The sequence below is a fragment of the Salvia splendens genome, chromosome 16 (assembly GCF_004379255.2).
Source record: "Salvia splendens isolate huo1 chromosome 16, SspV2, whole genome shotgun sequence".
Taxonomy (NCBI): Eukaryota; Viridiplantae; Streptophyta; class Magnoliopsida; order Lamiales; family Lamiaceae; genus Salvia; species Salvia splendens.
Window position 1 is genome coordinate 5,392,631 of NC_056047.1, and position 20,390 is coordinate 5,413,020.

Here is a 20,390-nt window from a genome sequence, read left to right on the forward strand (position 1 = left end):
ACATAAATTATCAAGCGAAAATTAATCGTAACTTCGAGCATAGCATAATTCGAGGTGCATTGTTTGAAAAAGAAAAAGTAGCCCCTTTAATTTTCACGCGTCATATGCAGCCACAAACATCAATAAATTTACTGCACAGTGCACAGTACTTTGATTTGAACAACAAAATAATTAATAAACCCACATCAAATTAGCAATCTCAGAGAAATCAAGCATGTATTTTAGTTGAAAAAAAGCAGCATGTATTTTAGTTGAGTCGTCGATATTTAAAAAATAAAAAATGAAGGGAAGAAAATGCAAACAAATGAATGATGAAGCAGAGCTGTGAACATGGCGTTCATGATCTTCTATTTGACTTGGCTGCTTCAATACTAAATTCATATTCTCTCCTTCATGTTCACATTATTATTCTCTACCTGATTCTTTTCTAACCCCACAATTAATATACAGCTCAGTTCATTGTGCAGGTGCTCATAAGCATTCACAATTTTTAATTATTTTCTCTCTCCTTCTCTTTTCTTTTCTTTTCTTTACTGTGAGGAATTGTCTTCAACATTGATTGATTGTTGCGTAGTCGCAGCCACGTTTTGTTGCACATTTCTCTCCTCTACCATATCTCCCAGAAACAGATTTTTTGTGGATCTTTTTTTTTTTTTTTTCTCTTGGCAATGTCAAGATTCCGACTTGTTTTTGACAAGTGATAGTTACCTTCCTTCAGTTCTAAATAATCCGATTTCTCTATCTTGCTCATTCATTTGGCTGCATTTCGGTTGTGATTTTGCGGGATTTACATTTAGTCGTTGATTATGGACTCCTCTGATACCAGTGTTGAATTTTTGTAGAATTGTGTTTGGAAAGTTAACTGTTTTTATTGCGGCATTTCTTCAAATGCTTGAATTGCGTAGTTTGCATTTGATTTTCTGGGAATTGTTTGGAATTTCTGTCATCTGAGCTGATTTCTGATCGGCATCTCTGAAGAATTTTGGCAATCGTTTAGGAAGGATCATTTTCGTTGAATGGTGATATGTTGATATGTGCTGGTGAACTTCCGATCTTGATATTTTGAGATCGAACTTGTTGATAAAGAGGAACTCTTTTTTGTAAATTATGTCTACAATTATACCAATTCCTTTGCCATCCCTTCCTCCTTCAGGATCTGATGCTAATCAGACAACTAGCACACCACCCCCTGCTTCAGCTCCTCCCCCTTCATCTACTTCCTCTCCGCCACCTCCTGAGTCTGCTCCACCACCAGCTCCTTCTTCTCCTCCTCCATCACCGCCACAGTCTCCTCCTCCTCCTCCGGAAACACCACCACCTGCATTGCCTTCTGCACTGCCCCCATCGCCCCCACCATCGCCACCTTCCCCTGTGTCTCCGCCCCCATCTTCTCCTGCTGCCCCGCCTCCGGCTGACAATTCGCCTCCCTCACCGGTAGTGTCACCATCACCCCCACCACCTTCGCCACCACCACCATTGGAGAGTTCTCCTCCAAAAGAATCCCCAGTCCCTCCTGTTGCCCCACAACCTCCCCCGCCTGCTGTTTCACCCTCTTCTCCTCCACCTGCAGAGGCTGCACCTCCTACTGCTAGTCCTCCACCCCCACCGGTGGCACATTCCCCAAAGCATTCTCCTCCACCTCCTCCAACCGGTTCCCCACCTATCTCCCCGATCAGCAGTCCTCCTCCAGATGCTGCTGCATCTCCTCCTCCCACCCCTTCATCAACCTTTTCACCTACTATATCTCCTTCTGCTCCTCCACACAATACATCTAGCAATGGAACCCACCCGGCCTCGCCACTTCCATCAATCCCTACAGAGAAACCAACGGCAGGATCAACTCAAAATAGTCCAAACATAACTGCAGATGTAACGCCAAGGAGTGCTGGTCTTAGAGCTGGAGGTGCAGCCGGACTAGGCATTCTTGTGGGATTTTTGGCTCTCTCTCTTGTGGTACTGGCCGTATGGTATACGAGTAAAAGAAAGAGAAGAAAGGACCAGTTTAGACTCAACTATGCCATGCCATCGCCTTTCGCATCCTCCCAAAATTCAGGTAATAAACTATGTTTCCTTGTGGTTACATGCTAGTATAATATAGATCATGAATTTGGGCATCTGTATTTTGCTAAATTGTTGAAGCTGTACTTAGACATTTATTATCTTCTGGGTTCTTTTGTTTTGTGGGATATATCTATGTTTCACTTTATATATTTTGATGCAATTTATGTATCCACTCACTTGCCAGGATAATATTTGACATGGCAAGGTGCTAGGAGTTCTTTAGACATGAATCTATTTTTTTAACTTTTTCATCTTTTAATATCAAGGCTGCTTAGTTCATTAATTATCAGCTTATCATTGTTATAGTAATTTACCTGTTGATGAAAAGTTAAATATTTATGTTGCAAATCAAGGTTAGTGTGGGCTGACCATATTTTCCTTTTCATCTTTCTTCTTCTCTAGGCAACTAAACTGATAAATTTGGCATGTTCAGAAGCTGCCATTATTTTCAATGATGAATTGTGATTAATTTTTTAATTGTGACTGTTGATGTACTCTCACTTTCTTCCTTTGATCAGATTCGTCGTTTCTCAAATCTCAATATTCATCTCAATTGGCTGGAAGTATTTCAGCAAACAATTATTACTCTCCCGATGGTGGTTTAAACACTTCAAGGTCATGGTTCACATATCAAGACTTATCTGAAGCTACAAATGGATTTTCAGAAGATAATATTCTGGGGGAAGGTGGTTTTGGGTGTGTTTATAAAGGAACTTTGGTGGATGGAAGGGTAGTTGCCGTTAAACAGTTAAAGGATGGTGGTGGACAAGGAGAGCGTGAATTCAGAGCGGAAGTTGAAATCATTAGCCGAATACACCATAGACATTTAGTATCACTTGTAGGTTACTGCATCTCTGAACAGCAAAGGTTGCTTGTGTATGATTATGTGCCGAACAACACCCTGCACCACCATCTGCATTGTAAGGCTAAATTTAAGTTACTGGATTGCTAATGTAATATAAATCCGTGAACTGGAGTTCAATCATTTGAGCTATAACATGTACAGGTCATGGCACTGTAATGGATTGGGCTAGTCGAGTCAAAGCTGCAACTGGTGCAGCACGTGGACTGGCATATCTTCATGAAGACTGTAAGCTCTAGTTTTGTCCCTTTTATTTTTCTAAATATATTTTCTATAGCTATATTGGCATCTAAAAAAATATTCCAGATAAGTAGATAGTAAATCATGAAATCCAATTTTAATTGATGTGACTGTTGTTTTCCTCGAGTTATATCAAATCCCAAAATGAGACTGGGCATTACTATAGATATAAGGACAACAATGGTTCTCTGATACGGTACTGAGAATGCTTCAGCAGAGAATAACAATTTAGTAGTGTAATTTTGACTGTTTCTGACCAGAGCAGTTGATTGACGTCTGCTCCATGTATTCAGTTCTTGTCATGTAATTTTCCCATTGAGACTATTGTGATATATTGTTTGAAAATTTTCTGCTTTTCTTCAGGCCAACCCCGTATAATTCACAGAGATATTAAGTCAACAAACATTCTCTTGGATAACAACTTTGTAGCCTTGGTATGCTCGTTCTTCCAATCCTGTCGAACATTTCTTGGTTTCCATTTTTAATGAGCTGTAAATCTTCAAGCATCTTCTTCTGAGATATTGTACTTTATCTAGCAAAAGCAATCTACTCCATTAAGTATTATGTTCGTTTCCCATTCATGGGCAGGTTGCGGACTTTGGGCTTGCAAAGCTAGCAATGGAATTGGAATTACATACACATGTGTCAACCCGTGTGATGGGAACCTTCGGGTAGGTCACAAGACTCACAACTATTCTGAAAGCTGCAATTAAGAGATTATGGTTTTTATACACTTCAAGATAAACATATACTGATGCAGTCTCCTATTGGTCACAACTAGTTTTTATCATGAGTTGTACATCCATCATTTACCAGATTATTTGGATGACTTGCAGATACTTGGCTCCCGAGTATGCATCAACAGGCAAACTCACTGAGAAATCTGATGTGTTTTCATTTGGTGTTGTGCTTTTGGAGCTCATTACGGGTCGTAAGCCTGTGGACGCATCTCAACCACTGGGTGATGAAAGCCTGGTTGAATGGGTAAGATCCATACCTTGTTCATTGTTTTTCATTGAGTTTACTTTCAGCCCCAACATGTGTTTTTGGCCTTCAGCTTTTATTGTAAGGCAGTATAAATCTAGTGGATTAGAATTAAATCAAGAAGAAACTTTGATATTGCTACTGTACTTTCTGAATGTATAAATAAGACAATGCAGAGAATTAGCTGTTTCTTTTTTGATTTGATTAGATACTATGGTCCTTCCTATTTTTTGAATTTGATCTTGCTTTCCCTTGGCACTATAAAAAATGTGGTTGGTGCTCTCTTAATTGGGGTGATCTAGCCAAAACTTAGCGATATGTTCTCACTCTTTGTGATAATCAAAAAACCTTTTCATCTATCAAGACCGTTCAAATCTTGAAACACTGCTCCTCATACAGGCTCGACCATTGATGACTGAAGCACTAGACAAAGAAGAATTCGGAGATCTGGTTGATGCTAAGTTAGGGGACAACTTTGTTCCAAGTGAAATGTTCAGAATGATCGAAGCAGCTGCAGCCTGTGTGCGCCATCTAGCTTCCAAAAGACCGAAGATGAGTCAGGTGAGTTTTTCTCAAGAGCTATCAGACTATATGCACTTCACCTCTTCACACACTGAACGTGGCTTTTGCTTTGTGCTTCTTCGTCTTAACTCTGCAGGTAGTGAGAGCTCTTGATTCAATGGAGGAGCTGGCGGATTTGAACAACGGTATGAAACCGGGCCAAAGTGGGATTTTCAGTTCAAGGGAACAATCAGCTCAGATCAAGATGTTTCAGAGGATGGCCTTTGGAAGTCAAGACTACAGTTCAGAATACTTTAATAACTCTCAAAGCAGCTGGAAGAGTTGACAGATTTCGCTAACAATGCAGACCCTTCTCCTGGCTCGTTGCCGTGGTGCAAAAGATAAGAGCTTCAGCCCCTGCGAAAGCATACTTCTTGTACGTTTTGTGCTGTTTTTGATAGTAATTAATCGAAGCAGGCAGTTTATCTGATGTTACCATTGAATTTATTAGATTTTGCCATTATAACTTACAATTTGTTGATGTTGCATTATTCACTTTTTTTTCCTTTGTAAAATTTTTTGTGGGCTCATAATTCTTTCTCCTAATGCTATACGAGTATTTCTTATCAACTATTCTTTTCTTGATTTTTACCGAAAAATCTGGACTTTCTATACCATAGTAAAGTAAAATTATGTTAATAAATCTACATTTGTAAAAGTTAACTATTTCATTCAAAATGAACCGTTGCCTCATCAATCTATAAATCTAAATTACACCTATAAAATTTCGTAATCAGATTCCCGCAACCCAATGCAATTGACAAATACTCCTCCTATTCTGCTATCATTTAGCTAATCCCCATAAAACTGAATCCTGCAATTCTCGAATTCTCCAATCCGTATTTCTGCTTTCCCTATTGCTCCACCGCCGGCGATGGAATCGCCCTTGTCTCCGGCGGATCGCCTATCCGGAGATAAGATTGCCGAAGAAAATGAAACTCTGGTTAGCGCGTCGAGTTTCAAAGGTGCTTCCTTGAACCAGCAGCAGAGGCGGAGGCGCGGCAACAAGTTTGCGGCTCCGCCCCGTCAGCAGTCGTTCAGCCGTGAGATCGGCCACGCTGCTGCCGAAACATACCTTCTCACTCGCCTCAGCTTCAAGCTGCTCAGCTATCTCGGGTACCATTCTTTTTTTACTTTTAGATTGTGCTTATGCTTCCTCGTTTTATGTTTGTTGTTAGTTACGTTTGTGATGAACAATCGCTTAGAAGGCAAGCAAAAGGTTGGATTTTGGATCTTAATTTAGGTACTTGTAAAAACACTTAAAAGTTAGTATTAAGAAATTTTAGTACTTTTCGACAGCAATACATGATACCAAAAGGTATGACGTTTGATTATTATCGAGTGTTACGACAATCGGTGGATACTCATGTCATCCGCAACGCTGTCTCTTATCCGTCTCATGAATTAACTATTCATGGGCCCATTGTACTTTTCACTAAGAGACAACACATGTATCCCTCCATCTCTTAACTATCTCTTAATCATCTCATTGCTTAACTATTCATTCAATTTCATTTTTTTTTATTTCCAACAAATTCAATTAATAAAAACACGCTTCATTAAATAAAATAAAATTACAATTTAAAATCCTAAAAAAAAACACACACATAATAAAAAACATAATTAAAATCTAAAAAAATAAATAAAAAAGACATAATTTAAAATACTAGAAATTAAAAATTACACACTTAAAAACTACTCCGACGGCGAATCATCCCCCGAAGGCGGTGGCGGTGCACTCAAGCCACCTGTAGGCGGAATACCAATTTGTCTTGCCATATACTCAATCCCGGCAAGATAGGCTTGATATTGGGGAGGCGTCATGCGGGAAGTGTCAGCCATCGTGGCGGTCAAGTACATGGACAATAGGGTGTTCGAGCCCGAGACCGAGCCCGCTTGGCTTGATTCGCCTCGGGCCCTCCTCCCTCTGGCCGCCTTGGTCCCTTGCGGCTGACGGCGCCCACTGGAGGAGCCCCCTCATCGGTGGTCGTGCCCTCAACCTCTTGTGAGGCGTTGCCTGACCCGCCCTCACAAGACGAGTATTGGCCACCCGCCGCGTGGTTCGTGCGTTTCGAGCTCGAGCCCGTGCTGGACTGGACACCGCCAGCCCACCTTTCAACGTCTTTGACCGCCTCCCAAACATCGACATGTTTGAATTCTTTGCTGTTGTCGTAAAAAAAGACTGGCATAGCCGCTCTCAGAATGTCGGCTCCACTAGCTCCGCTTTGGTAATTCGCCGCTTCATTCTCGTAGATCCCGCAAAATTTTTTGACATCTATGTCGACTCGGGCAAAATGATTGCGGAGCATCTTCATGGTGCGGCGGCGGGACCCCTTTGGTTTGTTCTCGTTGTAGGCGCCGGTGACCTTTTTCCTAAAAACACTTGCGGGTTTGTTGATTCTCGACGATGGAATCGTACGAGACGCTGACCCAAGCGTTGAACAGAGTCATCGTGTCCTTGCGGCTGTATGGATGACGGCCTACATCATTCTCCTCCTCGCCCGCCTCCTCCTCTTCCTCCACGGCGTCGAATGCGCGACCCCCGGAGCTTCCACCGCCTCGTCCTCCTTCCGGATTGAGTTCATCCGGAAAATCCTCCCTAATTTGAGATAATCCCTGCGATTGCCCATACCTCAGGGCGGAGGGACGAGAGTATGCATCCACATCAAAATAGGGCGGTTGGTACGCCGCCGGCGTCGATCAGCCTTGGGTGCCCGGCGTCAACGAATCGGAACCGAAAGCACCCAAGACATTGTACATGCCCCCAGTCGCCAAACGTGTTCAAGTCATAGCCGCCGGAGAACCAGAGTTTCCGTCGCCAGACATTTTGAGATGAAAGATGAAAATTGGAGAGGTGAGATGAAAATTGGAGAGAAAAGAGAGATGAATTGAGAAGAATAGATGTGTGTTTGTGTGTATAATGAGAATGAAAGATGAGTATTTATAGAATAAAAAAAATTAAAATATTACCGTTGAACGGTAATATTACCGTTTTTTAATTTTTATTTATTTATTTTTATTAAAATTGAATTTTTACGGGTTGTGGATGCCCTCATTTATTGATTGAGAATTATGTTTTTCGTATCAGTGCAATAATATTTATAGTCATGATAATTAGATTGTTGCTTTTCTGGAAGCAGGGCTTGCAAATTTACTGCTCTTTCCTTATATATATTTATTTATTCTTCTTCCACCGATCCATCTGAAGAAGGATTGAGTTTGCCTTTTTTTTGCATGATGGAGAACTGGCAGCCCACCTTATTTTTCATAGTGTTTCTTAATGATTTTTTTATTCAGGGTAGGATATCGGTGGATAACAAGACTACTAGCCCTTACTCTTTATGCGATGTTTCTTATGCCGAGGTAAGCTCTGGATAATTGTATGATTCATTCGATATGTGAAATAGGAGAAGATATTAGTTTCTAGAGGACTCACAGTTTGTCCATCCCATTTTCCTCCATATGAATGACGCACAGTTTGGAGTAGTGCCCATTCATTTCACTTTTTTCTTCTAGTACAATGTAGTTTGTCATTTAGAAAGTGGACGTTATTTGTTGATCCAATCTTATGTTAGCTGGAGTGAAGAATATGTTCTGGTGATCCAATTTCTAGTGAGGAGTGAGACTGCTTATCTGGAAGTTTATATTGATTCTAGATAATGATGCTGTTAGCCATTATGGGAATAACTGAATAAGGAATCCATAGTGATGATTTGTTGTACTTATACAACATACAATTTTCTGCAAACCTGGGATTCATTTTTTTCCACTTAATATCCCTTTATTAGTTAGCGTATAATAATTTGTCTGTAGCTTTTATGTATATAACCTTATCACTTGGGAGTGATGATATTTATATTTCTCTACTTTTGATACATCAATGCGCTCGGCTTCTTCTGCTTACTTAATTATTCAGCTTTGCCTTAAATAGGGTATTGGTATCCATGTCATATTCCTACAAAGGAATTCTCCATGTTCCGATGTTACTTTTGCAAATTTAGGGAAATATTTGAAATAGTAGCTTCTGTCATATCCAATTTTCTTTTGTGCAGTTGCTTTTCATTATTACTTTTCAAGCCAAGTACGTCGAAGTATTGTATATGGTGATCAGCCAAGAAATAGGTATATTTTTGTCATTCTCTTTATCTCATTTCTCCATGCTGCATTAACTTTCATCTATGTCAGTAATACAAATTGTTTTTTTTTTTCAGGCTAGATTTGTATTTACCTAGAAATAGTGATGGCTTGAAGCCTGTGGTGATATTTGTGACTGGAGGGGCATGGATTATTGGGTAAGTCGAAGTTCACTTTCCATAGCTTCTCTTACTACTTCTTGGGGTGAGGGTGGGGGAAATGGGAGGTATAATACACTGCACTTTCTTTCTTCTGAAAGAAGTCATCATATTGATTAAAAAAGAATGAAGAGAACTACAGATGTATCTTTGTACTTATTACTTTTATAAAAGGAGAGAATATCCAGAAGTGAGAATATTGTAGTACCATCCTCTTTGCAAACCTAGTATAAATGTTGCTATTTTTCAATATTTGAACAATCTGGAATTATTACTGGCGGCAACTCTTCTTATGTCATGTAAACATGTGTCTGTTGAGATGATATTTTTTCCAGAAGATAAAATATGAATGGTTGTATGTTGTGTCTGCACTGACAATTTTTTATCATTGAGTAATACCCTTCATCTTTTATCAAGAGTGTGGATGCATTTGTCTTTTTTTACTCTTAAGGTGTTGATGCTGTTTTGGATTTTTGTATCACAACATAACATCCTCCTAACCCTTTATTCCCACTTTGTTGAGATAGAGTTTTCTGTGCATTTTGATTTTGAATTTTAATGGATGTAACTCAAATTAGGTATAAGGCCTGGGGTGCGCTGCTAGGAATGCAATTGGCAGAAAGAGACATCATAGTGGCATGCCTTGACTACAGGTACTTGACTTAATTTTAGTTATTAGATGTTAGTGTTGACGTTTATAAAGAAGTGGATTTCCAGACATGTGGGATTTAGTTCCAAATACCAGATTACTTGCCTGTTGGGGCAACACTTCATTAGCTTAGTTATAACTACTAATGACATGCCACTGAAAATTACGTGCGTTTGTAGAAACATGTATAGTACGTCAGAGAATGGTGGAGCCGTCGTCTTAGAAAAAGCTTGCATGTTGGCATGTTAACAATGAAGTTGTTTTCCTTGCTTAACGTGCACTCTTTAATTTTGTTTCAATTCATTTGTTGGAAAACAGACTTGTATAGACTTGTGGAGTTAAAGCTTAGTATTTAGGAACCTTGTCACATGTCTCTGACAGTTATTGGGTGCAGAAATTTTCCTCAGGGAACTATCAGTGACATGGTTTCTGATGTTTGTCATGGAATTGCAGTCATTTGCAACAATATTGCTGAACTTGGAGGAGATCCAAATAAGTGAGTTATTATTTACAATTTTTTAAAAATTTTGCATTTTGCCTAACCCAATCAGTTTACTATTTGGTAGAGCACCTGAACCCAGCTTGTAAAATGGTTTGCAATATGCAACCCACAAATGTATTTGATGAATCCTCGTGATCTATTAAAGCCAAGATGTGGTATTTGTATTTTACAGGATTTATGTAATGGGGCAATCAGCAGGTGCACATATATCTTCATGTGCTCTTCTGCAGCAGGCAGTAAAAGAATCCAAAGGTGAGAGCATTTCTTGGAGTGCATCCCAGATAAATGCTTATTTTGGTTTGTCAGGGGGGTAAGTTACCACAGAGTTATCGATTGCATGATCATGCATTACTGCTTGCCTAAATTACCCAACAATTATTTACAGGTACAATTTACTCAAACTAGTTGATCATTTCCATAACCGAGGCTTGTATCGGTCTATATTCTTGAGGTGCTGTCTCGTGTTTCAACGTATTGTACTTCAATATTTATCTAAAATTTGATCCATTTGACTGCTACTCACATTTATGATTACAGTAACATGGAAGGAGAAAAGTCATAGGAAAATTTTTCTCCTGAGAAAATCATAGGAAATCCAAGTGCAAGTGGTGCAGTTCGTCTGCTACCACGAATCATTCTTTTCCATGGTACCTCAGATAATTCCATACCATCCGATGAAAGGTCAGTTCCCTCTTGCAGCAATGATCTTGTTTCTTGGCCTAATCAGTTCCTTCTCAGTTTGATCTTGAAATGACTTTTTTCATTCGGAGTTCCAAAGTTGGAAACCTTTACTCTGATTTTCCTGAAGCACGATACTTGTATATGCAGCAAAATGTTTGCGGATACACTACAAAAAGTAGGAGCTCAAGCCGAACTGATCTTGTACGAGGGGAAAACGCATACAGATTTATTCCTCCAAGTAAGTGATAAGATCAATTTTAATTTTCTTCCTCATTCAAGCTGCAAAGATATGAAGTTCCCACAGTTCTGAGAAAAAAAAAAATTCCAATTGATAAACAAGAGATTAAACATACTACTCATAATAGCCGAAGCAACTAAGCTCTCCAAAATGTAGGATCCTCTGCGTGGTGGTAAAGATGAGCTATTCGACTATTTGGTGGGGTTCATTCATGCCGATGACAAGGAAGGTCTTGCTAGGGATGCTGCGGCTCCTCCTAGAAGGCGTCGTGTACCTGAATTACTTCTTAGATTGGCCGGCCACATCAGCCCTTTTTAACTTACACACCATACTTGCACCTGCAGCTGAAGATTTGAAACCTCACTTCCTCAGTGTTGATCAGTTTTGATATTTGTTATACCGTGTAATTATTGAAGATACAGATCGTTACTTTTACCATGCTCATCATAATTTGTCTTTGTTATATGGGGAATGGATGAGGTGCTTTACTTTCAATGATTTGAATTTTCTACTACTTATTGTTATAGTACTAATTTTAACTTTAAGAGCGACATATCCACTAAGTATATATAATTATTGGGGTGTGATCCGTTGCTAATTTTATTACACAAATCTCAAATAATTGCATTGCTCAATTACACAAATCTTTATTCACTTCTTCCTCTTAATCAGCCAATCATATTTCTTGGGAGCTAGGTCTACAAATAGCTTGTCGTCGATGAAATGAATACCATCTTTCTTTACTACCCACCACGACTCCTTCGTTATAACTTGCACTAGCTTTTCATGGTAAACTTCAAAAGATTGATATAACTTGTGACTTGGATCTTGATCCCACCAAAAATGACAGAAAAATATGGTGGTCGGGAAAAAATTTGCACAAAAATGCCACTCGTAATCTTGGTTTGGACTAAGATTGTGAAATCCGAGATCGTCATTTCCAGATGCACAGTGAACTCTTAACGGCGGAGAATTCGGAGGCAGCCTGCTAAGGATATGGATATGATGCTTTTGTGTGCCGAAGCATCCATCCACATAAACAAACTCCCTCACAAAGCAGATTTCTAGAAAAATTATTAGCAGCAAATTTTTCTTCATTCTTGATTTTTTTTTGTTTATTGATTGTTGAAGACATTACATTTATAGTTTTTTTTTGGTTTAGTATTGTTTAATATGGCATCAATTGCACAATTGGAATTCCGAATTAAAGTGACTTAATTTTCGGATTGAATGTTATAAATTCAATGGAATTTATCACAATTTAAAACTGTAAATTAAAGAGAGTTGAAAAACCGCTGAAATTGAATCTAATTAATTTTAATTTAATTTCATTTTCCCGCCTTCAACAAAGCGGTTATTTAACCGCTTCCTTCCTATTCATACTTGCTCGTTTTTGCAGCCATAATTAAGTTGTATTTTTTCTCAAGAAATCCTATTTCTTAACCATGCCGCTGAAAACATCAATCATAAAATCTCCTTTTGTTCAAATTCCTTCAATCCTTGTTTTATTGTCATTGATTGCACCATTAAGTTCTGCTGGATCTTCTCACTTCAACCGTCTCAACAAGTTTTCTCAATATCCACATTCCTTTTCAGGTTCTCTCTCTTTCTCAATTTGGAACTTGTGTAAAGCTTTGATTTTTTTTTTCCGATGTGATATGCAGATTCAAAGAGGGCTGTTGATAGGCTTTACAAGAGTTTAATCATGGATGATGGGAGGATTTGTGCTTGCTCAAGGAAATACTTGTTTGCATTTGAGAGAAACGGCTCCATCGCGTGGGCGCTGCACTTGAACTATACTTGCAGTTCGAGTATAGCTCCGGTTCATGGAGGATCAAGCAAGGCAATGATCAATCAATCCATTGCATTTGTATTTCTTAAAAAAGAAGAAAAAAGAATTCATTTGCTGATGAGTATAATTTAGTATTTGCAGATATATTTAGTTGCAGAGAACAAAGTACTAAAAGTCTATCCTCTAAGGATTGGAACTAATGAAGCTCCTGTGGAAGTATTCTTCGAATGTGCAGAAGAGATCGTTGGGATCGCTGCAAGCTTATCGAGCTCTTGTGTGCTCATCAATGCCAAAAATAGAGGGCTGTTTGCTTATCGCTTGTACGGGCAGCTTTTCTGGAGCGCTGGCCCAGTGCTTTACCAGCATGGATATCGCCAAGGTTGTAGGAGAAACGTTACCGACTGCTATTTTACTTCCGCGCCTGTGATCGATCAATGTGAAGCTAGTATTTTTGTAAGGTTTCACTTAAAAAAAAAATTTATGTTTGTTGTATGCCTTCTTGAAGATAAACTGTTTGTGGCTTCGATGCAGATGATTAACACGGTTGGGGAAGTGTATTCGTTATCGATCCGCGGTCATCATTTTAAATGGATCCAAGATCTTAGCTTGTATGGAAATGCATTTAGGCTTACTGCTGGAAACAATGGCCTTCTGTATGTTACTGAGCCTGATAAAGCTCTTGTTCTGGCTTTGGATGTTTCTCGAGGAAATGTTTTGTGGCAAGGAAGCATTGGGCCGTTGAGCTCAGCAGATCACGAGCCGGTTGTTGATGCAAATGGTTAGAAGATCATCCTTTTTGCATTAGTCTTAAGATGAAGTTTAATATTTTTTTGGTTGATTGATGAACAGGCTGGATATCGTATAGCTCGCTGGACGGATTTCTGTATTCGTTTTCAGCAACGGGATATCTCAAGAAGTTCCCTAGATCAGCTAGTTGGAGTTCTGTTATGCAGGTTAATCCGGTGCTTGATTGCTCCGGTTATGCCATTTACATCTCTCAGACAGAGATGGAGGGGAAATATTCCCAGAAATTTGCAGATTACACTCATGTGTCTGCATTGAAACCTAAAAATGTTGTGTTCACTTCTCTTGTTCCGGCTTCTGGTTCCATCGTATGGTTCGAAAGCGATCCTAGTAATCATCTATCTCTCTCTCATCAATCTATTGTCACAACAATGCTAAATTTATTTTATGAACAAACAGGTCAATTCTTGTTCCACCTCTCCCAGAGTGATCTGCAGCATTTTTTGGTGGATGAAAGAACTCTCCTCACATTTTATGCTGTCTCAAGTAATTTTCCCAACTTCTCTTGCTTTTAACCGTACCATGATCGTATGATGATGCAGCATTGCAACGGGGGCAAAGCTCCCGCTGCAAGACTTGCATAGAGGATCCACTTAGTTCAAGCCTAATAAGAAAGCTTGCTGTGATGCAGGAAATGGCAACCCACTGCCTTGTCGTTCCACCCGTAAGATCATGCCTATCAACACAACTTACACAAAACTGCAGTTTCTGTAACATCTTTTATTCGGTTATAGGTCAGAAACTCGCGTCTAGCTGCGCACAAGTGAAGCCCAAGAACACAAGTGTCTACATAGGTGAATTCTTGCAACTGCTCATATCCAAGACAAGTTGAAGACTAACATTTTCTTTTATGCAGGAAACAAGAGGACAATCACATTGTTTCTCATGATGGAATCCGTCGTTCTGCTAATACTGGCCGTGCTGGTGCGATTCTGCTGCATTTTCTGGAAGAAGCAAAAGCTTCAAGGCCTAGACCTTGGCAAATTCCTTGAGAAGAGAGTATGTGTAAATCCTTTCATTTACATATTTTGTGCAAAGAATGAGTCAGTCCTATGAAGCCATTCTTGCATCTGTGCAGCGTTCTCTGCGATCCAAGAAGAAGGCGTTCGACAAAATGATAACTGAACTGAATCAAAAGGCCTCGGAGGAAGAAGAAGCGCTGCAGAAGCTAGGACACCTGGTTAAGGCAAGGGAGGGCATCAAGAGGAGGCTGTCAACGACGTATAGCTTAGGAAGGGACGGGGAGGGGTCATCAACGCGTCCCAAGTCCCTTCTTCCGCTGCATGATGGGAGGAGCAGAAGCTACTCCTTTCAAGGATCCAAGAAAGAGAGTGTCACAATATTCCACACTCTAATTAGCGATAGTAGCAGTTCGGATGAAGAGGTGAGCAGCCTCGTGGAAGAGGCGGACGACGATCTCTCTCAAGATGAAGTTGCAAAGGGGAAGGGGAAAGCTCAAGTTGGAGGGGAAAGCTCTAGTGATTATGGTGGTAGTGAGGAAGAGTATGTGATGAGTCCATTGTTTTTGAAGCATTCGTTTAGTGAAATAGAGGAAGTGAAGGGGAATAATGACTATGATGGTGATGATTCACATAGTGAAGAAGTAGAAGCTTGAGGAGAAGAACTATGTCTTTTACTGGTTAAATACTAAAACAACTACCTTGGTTTTTGCTTGGCTTTATGGAATAAATTATGCTAACATCTCAAATTTTATAAAAAACAATTTGATTATAGGCAAAGGGGGGTCACAGAGCTGAATTCTCACAACACCAGTAAAAAAATTATTTATAGTAATCGTGTTCTTCATGAAATCACCAAGATATAAGTTGAATGCTTATCTCTGAAGGATAAGTGCAATTCCTTGCTTCCAATTCCCAAAGAAATGAAAATTTCATATTTTTAGTAAGACTAGTTAAATAAAAAACATCTACAAATGTTAGTTAAAATTTGATTAGTTATAAATATATCGATTACTAATAATACTGAACTTCATTACTTAGTGGTTAAAAATAAAACGTCTACTAACATATTAAAAATAAATAAAAAAATTTGCAAGAAAAAGAGTTATTCACCCTCGCAATGATCAAAATCTATCGCATATCATAGAATCTAACAATGATTTGGATTCCTCAACTAGTTTTGAAAGCACCGTCTGAATTTTAAGTCATTCCAACGGGATCGACATTTTTTTACGTAATCGGTGAAAGCTACATTATAACTCTATGACGGATTAATATCAATCATATAAATAAAAAAACATTTTTCAAGTTCTTTTGAAAAGGGGAGAACATTTAATTTGAAGATCACAATGAGAAATTAAAATGATAAAATCTATTAAGTGACTCTATTAGGTTTTATCGTAAATTTCCTCAAATATTGAATATAATATCCAAAAATAGATTGTTGAAAATCATAAAATTCAATGAATAGTTAGTGGTAAAAGAGTTGGAAGGGATTGTTGACTTAAAAAAGTATCAAGGCTGCGCAGACCTCTCTCTCTCCCCCCCTCACGCGCACGCAGATAATCCCCAAAATTTTCAAAATCTTGGTGCTACTGGTCCGGATTCCAAAGCCTCCCAATTCCGGCGGCGCTCAGGCATCCCAGGTAAATTCAGAACCCTAATTCTTTGGCTGTGTACTCGTGTTTTCCGTTCTTTTCAACATAGATTTCCTAGTTGTGCGAACCTTCATCTGGACTGAAGATGCTTACTTACACGCTTGTTATGCTTGATTGGAGCTGGATTTGATGTGTTTCTGAAGTTCTTTCTGAATTTGATGCAAAAGCTACAGGTTTAGGTTTTTCTACGGTATGTTTTGCACCTGTATAGATTCGTTAGATCCACAGATTGTGTAGTATTTGATCCTGTTTTGGATATCAGTTAGTGTAACAGCTAGTTTTGGAAAGATGGAAACTTGGTGGTGAATGTGGATTTATTAAGTTCCACTCGATGAAATTATTGTTTCGTGTAAGCTCACCTTTGAAACCTCATATGTTATGTGGAAAAAAGTTTTACCAATCAGTGCAATTCTGGATATATTATAAATTTGTGTAGATCCCGGCCTGGGCATATAGATATTTTCAACTGTTGTGTGCTGGTTGCGCGTGTAAATTTACCTTCTTTGTGTTAGTTGAATGAATTTTATTTGTTCACTTTTGTAATGTACTCCATGCAGCATTGATATACTTTTACTCAGAATAGATACTGCCTGCAATGGAAACGGAGGATCTAATTAAACTGCCGGCTTCCAGTAATTCTGAACATGGTGAGAATGACAATACATGTGAATCTGGTCCAGAAGCCCTTAGCTCTGAATCTCTACATCTAAACTCTGAGGTAACTGAAGAGATTAATGGGGAGGATCCTGGAGCCACTTTGGGTGTTTTGGACGAAAATATGGATGCTTTGATGGAGGATGACTTTGAAAGGGGTCCAAATAGTAATGGTGTGACCCCACTGGTTGGTTTGGGAATAACAGATTCAGTTGCAAATGTAGAAAAAGTGGCATCCGTTAGTTCCATGCTTCATGGAAATGGATTTGTATCTGTTCAAAGTGAAATAAGTGTCAGCAATCTTAAGAAAAATGAAGTACTTTCAAGTAAAAGGGAGCTAGATACTAAGTGTATCCTTTCTTATGTAGCTTTGGTTGTTTTACTCTGTACTTCTAGAGGACCTACCGGGGTCCGGGACACGAATCTCATGTTTTTTTTGTTTCCCATGCCTTCTTCCAATCATCTAATTGCCAGTTTCCTGGTTTTATACTTTCCGTAACTTGTTATACCAGCTATATCTGGGGTTAAGAGACCTCGAGCAGCTGTTGATGAATATCAACCTTCAGTGCATGTGATCTATGGCTCCCTACCAAGGTATGTAACCACTGTGCACACACTATTCTATTTTGGATGTAATTGTTACTGATAAGCTTCCATTCCATTATCAGAGAAAGTAAGCAAAAGCTCGAAAAGCTGTTAGAGCAGTGGTCCCAATGGCATTCAGAGTGGAGCTCTTCATCAGATGTAATCACATTTTGATCCACACCTACAATACTGCTTTTGTATTCTTGTTGTGTTCTGCATCAAATACATTGTTGGTGTATATTTTGTGTATTTGCATTTTGGCCTACTGTTTCTCATGTTCATTGTGCTTAGAGTGATGTAGCTATACCAACAATTGAATGATATGGCTGACATCTACTTATCTAATTCAGGACTCAAATGTAGTGCTGGAATCTGGAGAAGAGACCTACTTCCCTGCTCTTCGGGTTGGCGGGGATAAACCCTCTTCAATAGTATGATTCTCTGCTTATTAACTTCAAAACAAATTAGCTACATCATTCATGTTTCGTAGTTCTTTGCTAGAGTATTGTCATACATCTAGTTTTGTTTGGTTACCTATGTGGTCAAGCTCTTCAGTATTTAATCTATCAAAGCCTTAAAGGTAATATTTTGCGTAAATTTGTTTGTATCGAATTAACTAATTGTAAGATTTAACACATAAATATATTTAATTATTTATCCTTCTACTGAGATGATTGTGTTCGTGTATGTATGTGACGTGTTGTGTGATGACTGAGAAATGTCAAGGATGGAAAGAGAGGGATGCCTATATAGGTAATAGGTCTAGTAATTTAACATGGAACATTCCTGTAGATTTTAACTAGTGATTCTTTTTCGTGCTGTAATGTATCTCGTGTATGAATCCTCCTCCTTTTTCTGAAATCTTACCAAAGATAAGGACTGGAGTCTCATTTTTGGGTATTGCTTCCTATATCCTTGGGCACTTGAAAGTCTATAATAGTTAAATGCTTCCAAAGACAAGTATGACGAATTTCTGTTCCACCATGCCTTGAAATGTAAACTTGAGTGGGGATGAATACATTTTCTCGTACGTTGATTATCAAAAACTATTTCTATAATACAGAAATAGTTGTAGACTTATACTAGTAAATAGTAATCCACAATTTGTATGCAGACCTTTTGGGTGGATAGCAAAACAAAACTGCAGTCAAGTAAGGAGTTTAAACAATTGGATAGCGCTTCTGTTCCTCTCTATGATCGTGGATATTCTTCAGCTTTGACTTTAACTGATGGTGCCAGCGGTTTGGATGGGTATGCTTATAATATCTTCGAAAGTTTTTTTGTTAACAGATGACTGCTCTTGACCCACCCCCCCCCCCCCCCCAACCAAAATCTTGTTTTCCTCTTCCCATTTTAATCATCGCCTGATTTTTCATTCTATGATGTCTTTGTTATTATCCAGAAGAGCAGATAAGCTGGATGCTTCTCGTTGTTTCAACTGTGGTTCATATGGCCATGCATTGAAAGATTGCTCTAAGCCACGTGACAATGCTGCCGTTAATTGTGCTCGAAAGCAGCAGAAAGTCAAACGAAATCAGCATCCCAATTCTCGAAATTCAACTCGATATTACCAGATTTCTCGAGGAGGAAAATATGATGGTTTAACACCGGGTGTTCTTGATGGTGAAACAAAGAAAGCATTAGGCCTTGGGGTAAATAATTCTTCTTCTTTTAGATGAGAATCATGCACCATTTTTTATCACTAGTATGTATTAGTAGATGATACCAAGCTAAGCTGATTGCTGTTGAAACTGAACTTGTTACATCTTCGACATTCATGAAGAAAATGTTTATTGTTCTTATTTTATGTATATACAGGAGCTTGATCCACCTCCATGGCTTAAAAGAATGCGAGAAATTGGATATCCGCCTGGTTATTTAGGTAATGAATTTGTGCATATTGTGGCCATTAGCTTCTTGTGTTGTGCTAATCTGTTAGTATGGTCTTATTTCCTATTTCAATTTTATCTCAGAGGCGGAAACAGAAGACCAGCCTTCGGGCATAACAATATTTGGTGATGATACATATAAGGATGAAAATGAGGAAGGGGAAATCTTAGATGCAAACTATGCTGAGCCATTAAGGAAAATGACTGTCGAATTTCCTGGGCTAAATGCCCCCGTCCCAGAAAATGCCGATGAAAGACTTTGGGCATCCAACTCTTTGAGTTCCAACCCATCTAGGTATAGCTCACACCAACGGTATAATCAACCATCTGAAACTTCCAGCAGAGGGTACTATAGTGAGCAGAGGTGGTCGAGGGATTGGGACGACGAGGGGCCTCCGGGCTGTGAACCTGGAACTAGCCCCTCTCTATCGAATCATTTTCATAGATATGGAGATCAGGATTCTGGTTACAAACCCCATAGCCCCCGAGACAGCCCATCTACGACTTGGAGCTCAAGCTATGCCAGATCGTTGTCGGATAGAGGAAGACGAAGTCCCCTGCATCGCGATCGTTCCCCCACATATGGCTACTATGGTTCATATGCTTCTCCTAGATAGACAAAGGCAATGCTTTTCTGTACCCAAGTGGATCACCTAAACAAATGAAGGTTTCGTGTAACATGTTATTTAAAATTTGAATTTCGTTACAGTAGTGGAACCACAATCTTTCGAATAGTTCTATAACTTTACATACAACTTGCAATGTTTGTTAAGCATTGAATTTCAACAGTTTAGGATTTAATTTTTGGAAATAAAATAATCTTTACTTGATCTTGCACTTTCATTATGATATTTAGAATGTTGCTAATTCTGCAATTTAATGTTCCATTGTTTTTAGTGATAAAGTCGTGCTTCATAGGCGAAACGATGATCAGGTTGCATAAAGTAGTGTGGTTGTCATTGTTAAAAATTAGAATTTG

At 39.0% G+C, this 20,390-nt stretch overlaps 3 protein-coding genes and 1 pseudogene across 3 annotated transcripts; all 4 read left to right on the forward strand.

Moving 5' to 3' along the window:
- The first annotated feature begins 206 nt into the window (after positions 1–206).
- On the forward strand, positions 207–5,254 carry LOC121771579 (proline-rich receptor-like protein kinase PERK8). The gene is made up of 8 exons (XM_042168400.1): positions 207–2,053; positions 2,580–2,981; positions 3,068–3,151; positions 3,527–3,597; positions 3,752–3,834; positions 4,000–4,147; positions 4,547–4,708; positions 4,806–5,254. The coding sequence occupies exons 1-8, from the start codon at positions 1,108–1,110 to the stop codon at positions 4,992–4,994; spliced, it is 2,085 nt and encodes a 694-aa protein (XP_042024334.1). The 5' UTR covers positions 207–1,107; the 3' UTR covers positions 4,995–5,254.
- Positions 5,255–5,389: 135 nt separating this feature from the next.
- Positions 5,390–11,588, forward strand: LOC121771580 (annotated as a pseudogene).
- Positions 11,589–12,515: 927 nt separating this feature from the next.
- On the forward strand, positions 12,516–15,281 carry LOC121770093 (protein GAMETE EXPRESSED 3-like). The gene is made up of 9 exons (XM_042166896.1): positions 12,516–12,666; positions 12,735–12,913; positions 13,004–13,315; positions 13,394–13,640; positions 13,712–13,996; positions 14,066–14,152; positions 14,401–14,460; positions 14,523–14,665; positions 14,745–15,281. Exons 1-9 carry the CDS (start codon positions 12,516–12,518, stop codon positions 15,279–15,281), a joined length of 2,001 nt encoding a protein of 666 aa, XP_042022830.1.
- Positions 15,282–16,112: 831 nt separating this feature from the next.
- LOC121769904 (zinc finger CCHC domain-containing protein 8-like) lies at positions 16,113–20,145 on the forward strand. The gene is made up of 9 exons (XM_042166682.1): positions 16,113–16,271; positions 16,841–17,287; positions 17,450–17,531; positions 17,606–17,681; positions 17,873–17,953; positions 18,637–18,773; positions 18,925–19,174; positions 19,341–19,404; positions 19,496–20,145. Exons 2-9 carry the CDS (start codon positions 16,879–16,881, stop codon positions 20,026–20,028), a joined length of 1,632 nt encoding a protein of 543 aa, XP_042022616.1. The 5' UTR covers positions 16,113–16,271; positions 16,841–16,878; the 3' UTR covers positions 20,029–20,145.
- The last annotated feature ends 245 nt before the right edge of the window (positions 20,146–20,390 follow it).

Coding starts and splice junctions, on each gene's coding strand:
- LOC121771579 (XM_042168400.1), top strand. CDS start 1,108: ATGTCTACAATTATACCAATTCCTTTGCCATCCCTTCCTCCTTCAGGA. Junction 2,054..2,579: donor CGCATCCTCCCAAAATTCAG/GTAATAAACTAT, acceptor TCCTTTGATCAG/ATTCGTCGTTTCTCAAATCT. Junction 3,598..3,751: donor ATAACAACTTTGTAGCCTTG/GTATGCTCGTTC, acceptor ATTCATGGGCAG/GTTGCGGACTTTGGGCTTGC.
- LOC121770093 (XM_042166896.1), top strand. CDS start 12,516: ATGCCGCTGAAAACATCAATCATAAAATCTCCTTTTGTTCAAATTCCT. Junction 13,316..13,393: donor AATGTGAAGCTAGTATTTTT/GTAAGGTTTCAC, acceptor GCTTCGATGCAG/ATGATTAACACGGTTGGGGA. Junction 14,461..14,522: donor GAACACAAGTGTCTACATAG/GTGAATTCTTGC, acceptor TCTTTTATGCAG/GAAACAAGAGGACAATCACA.
- LOC121769904 (XM_042166682.1), top strand. CDS start 16,879: ATGGAAACGGAGGATCTAATTAAACTGCCGGCTTCCAGTAATTCTGAA. Junction 19,175..19,340: donor AGAAAGCATTAGGCCTTGGG/GTAAATAATTCT, acceptor ATGTATATACAG/GAGCTTGATCCACCTCCATG. Junction 19,405..19,495: donor ATATCCGCCTGGTTATTTAG/GTAATGAATTTG, acceptor ATTTTATCTCAG/AGGCGGAAACAGAAGACCAG.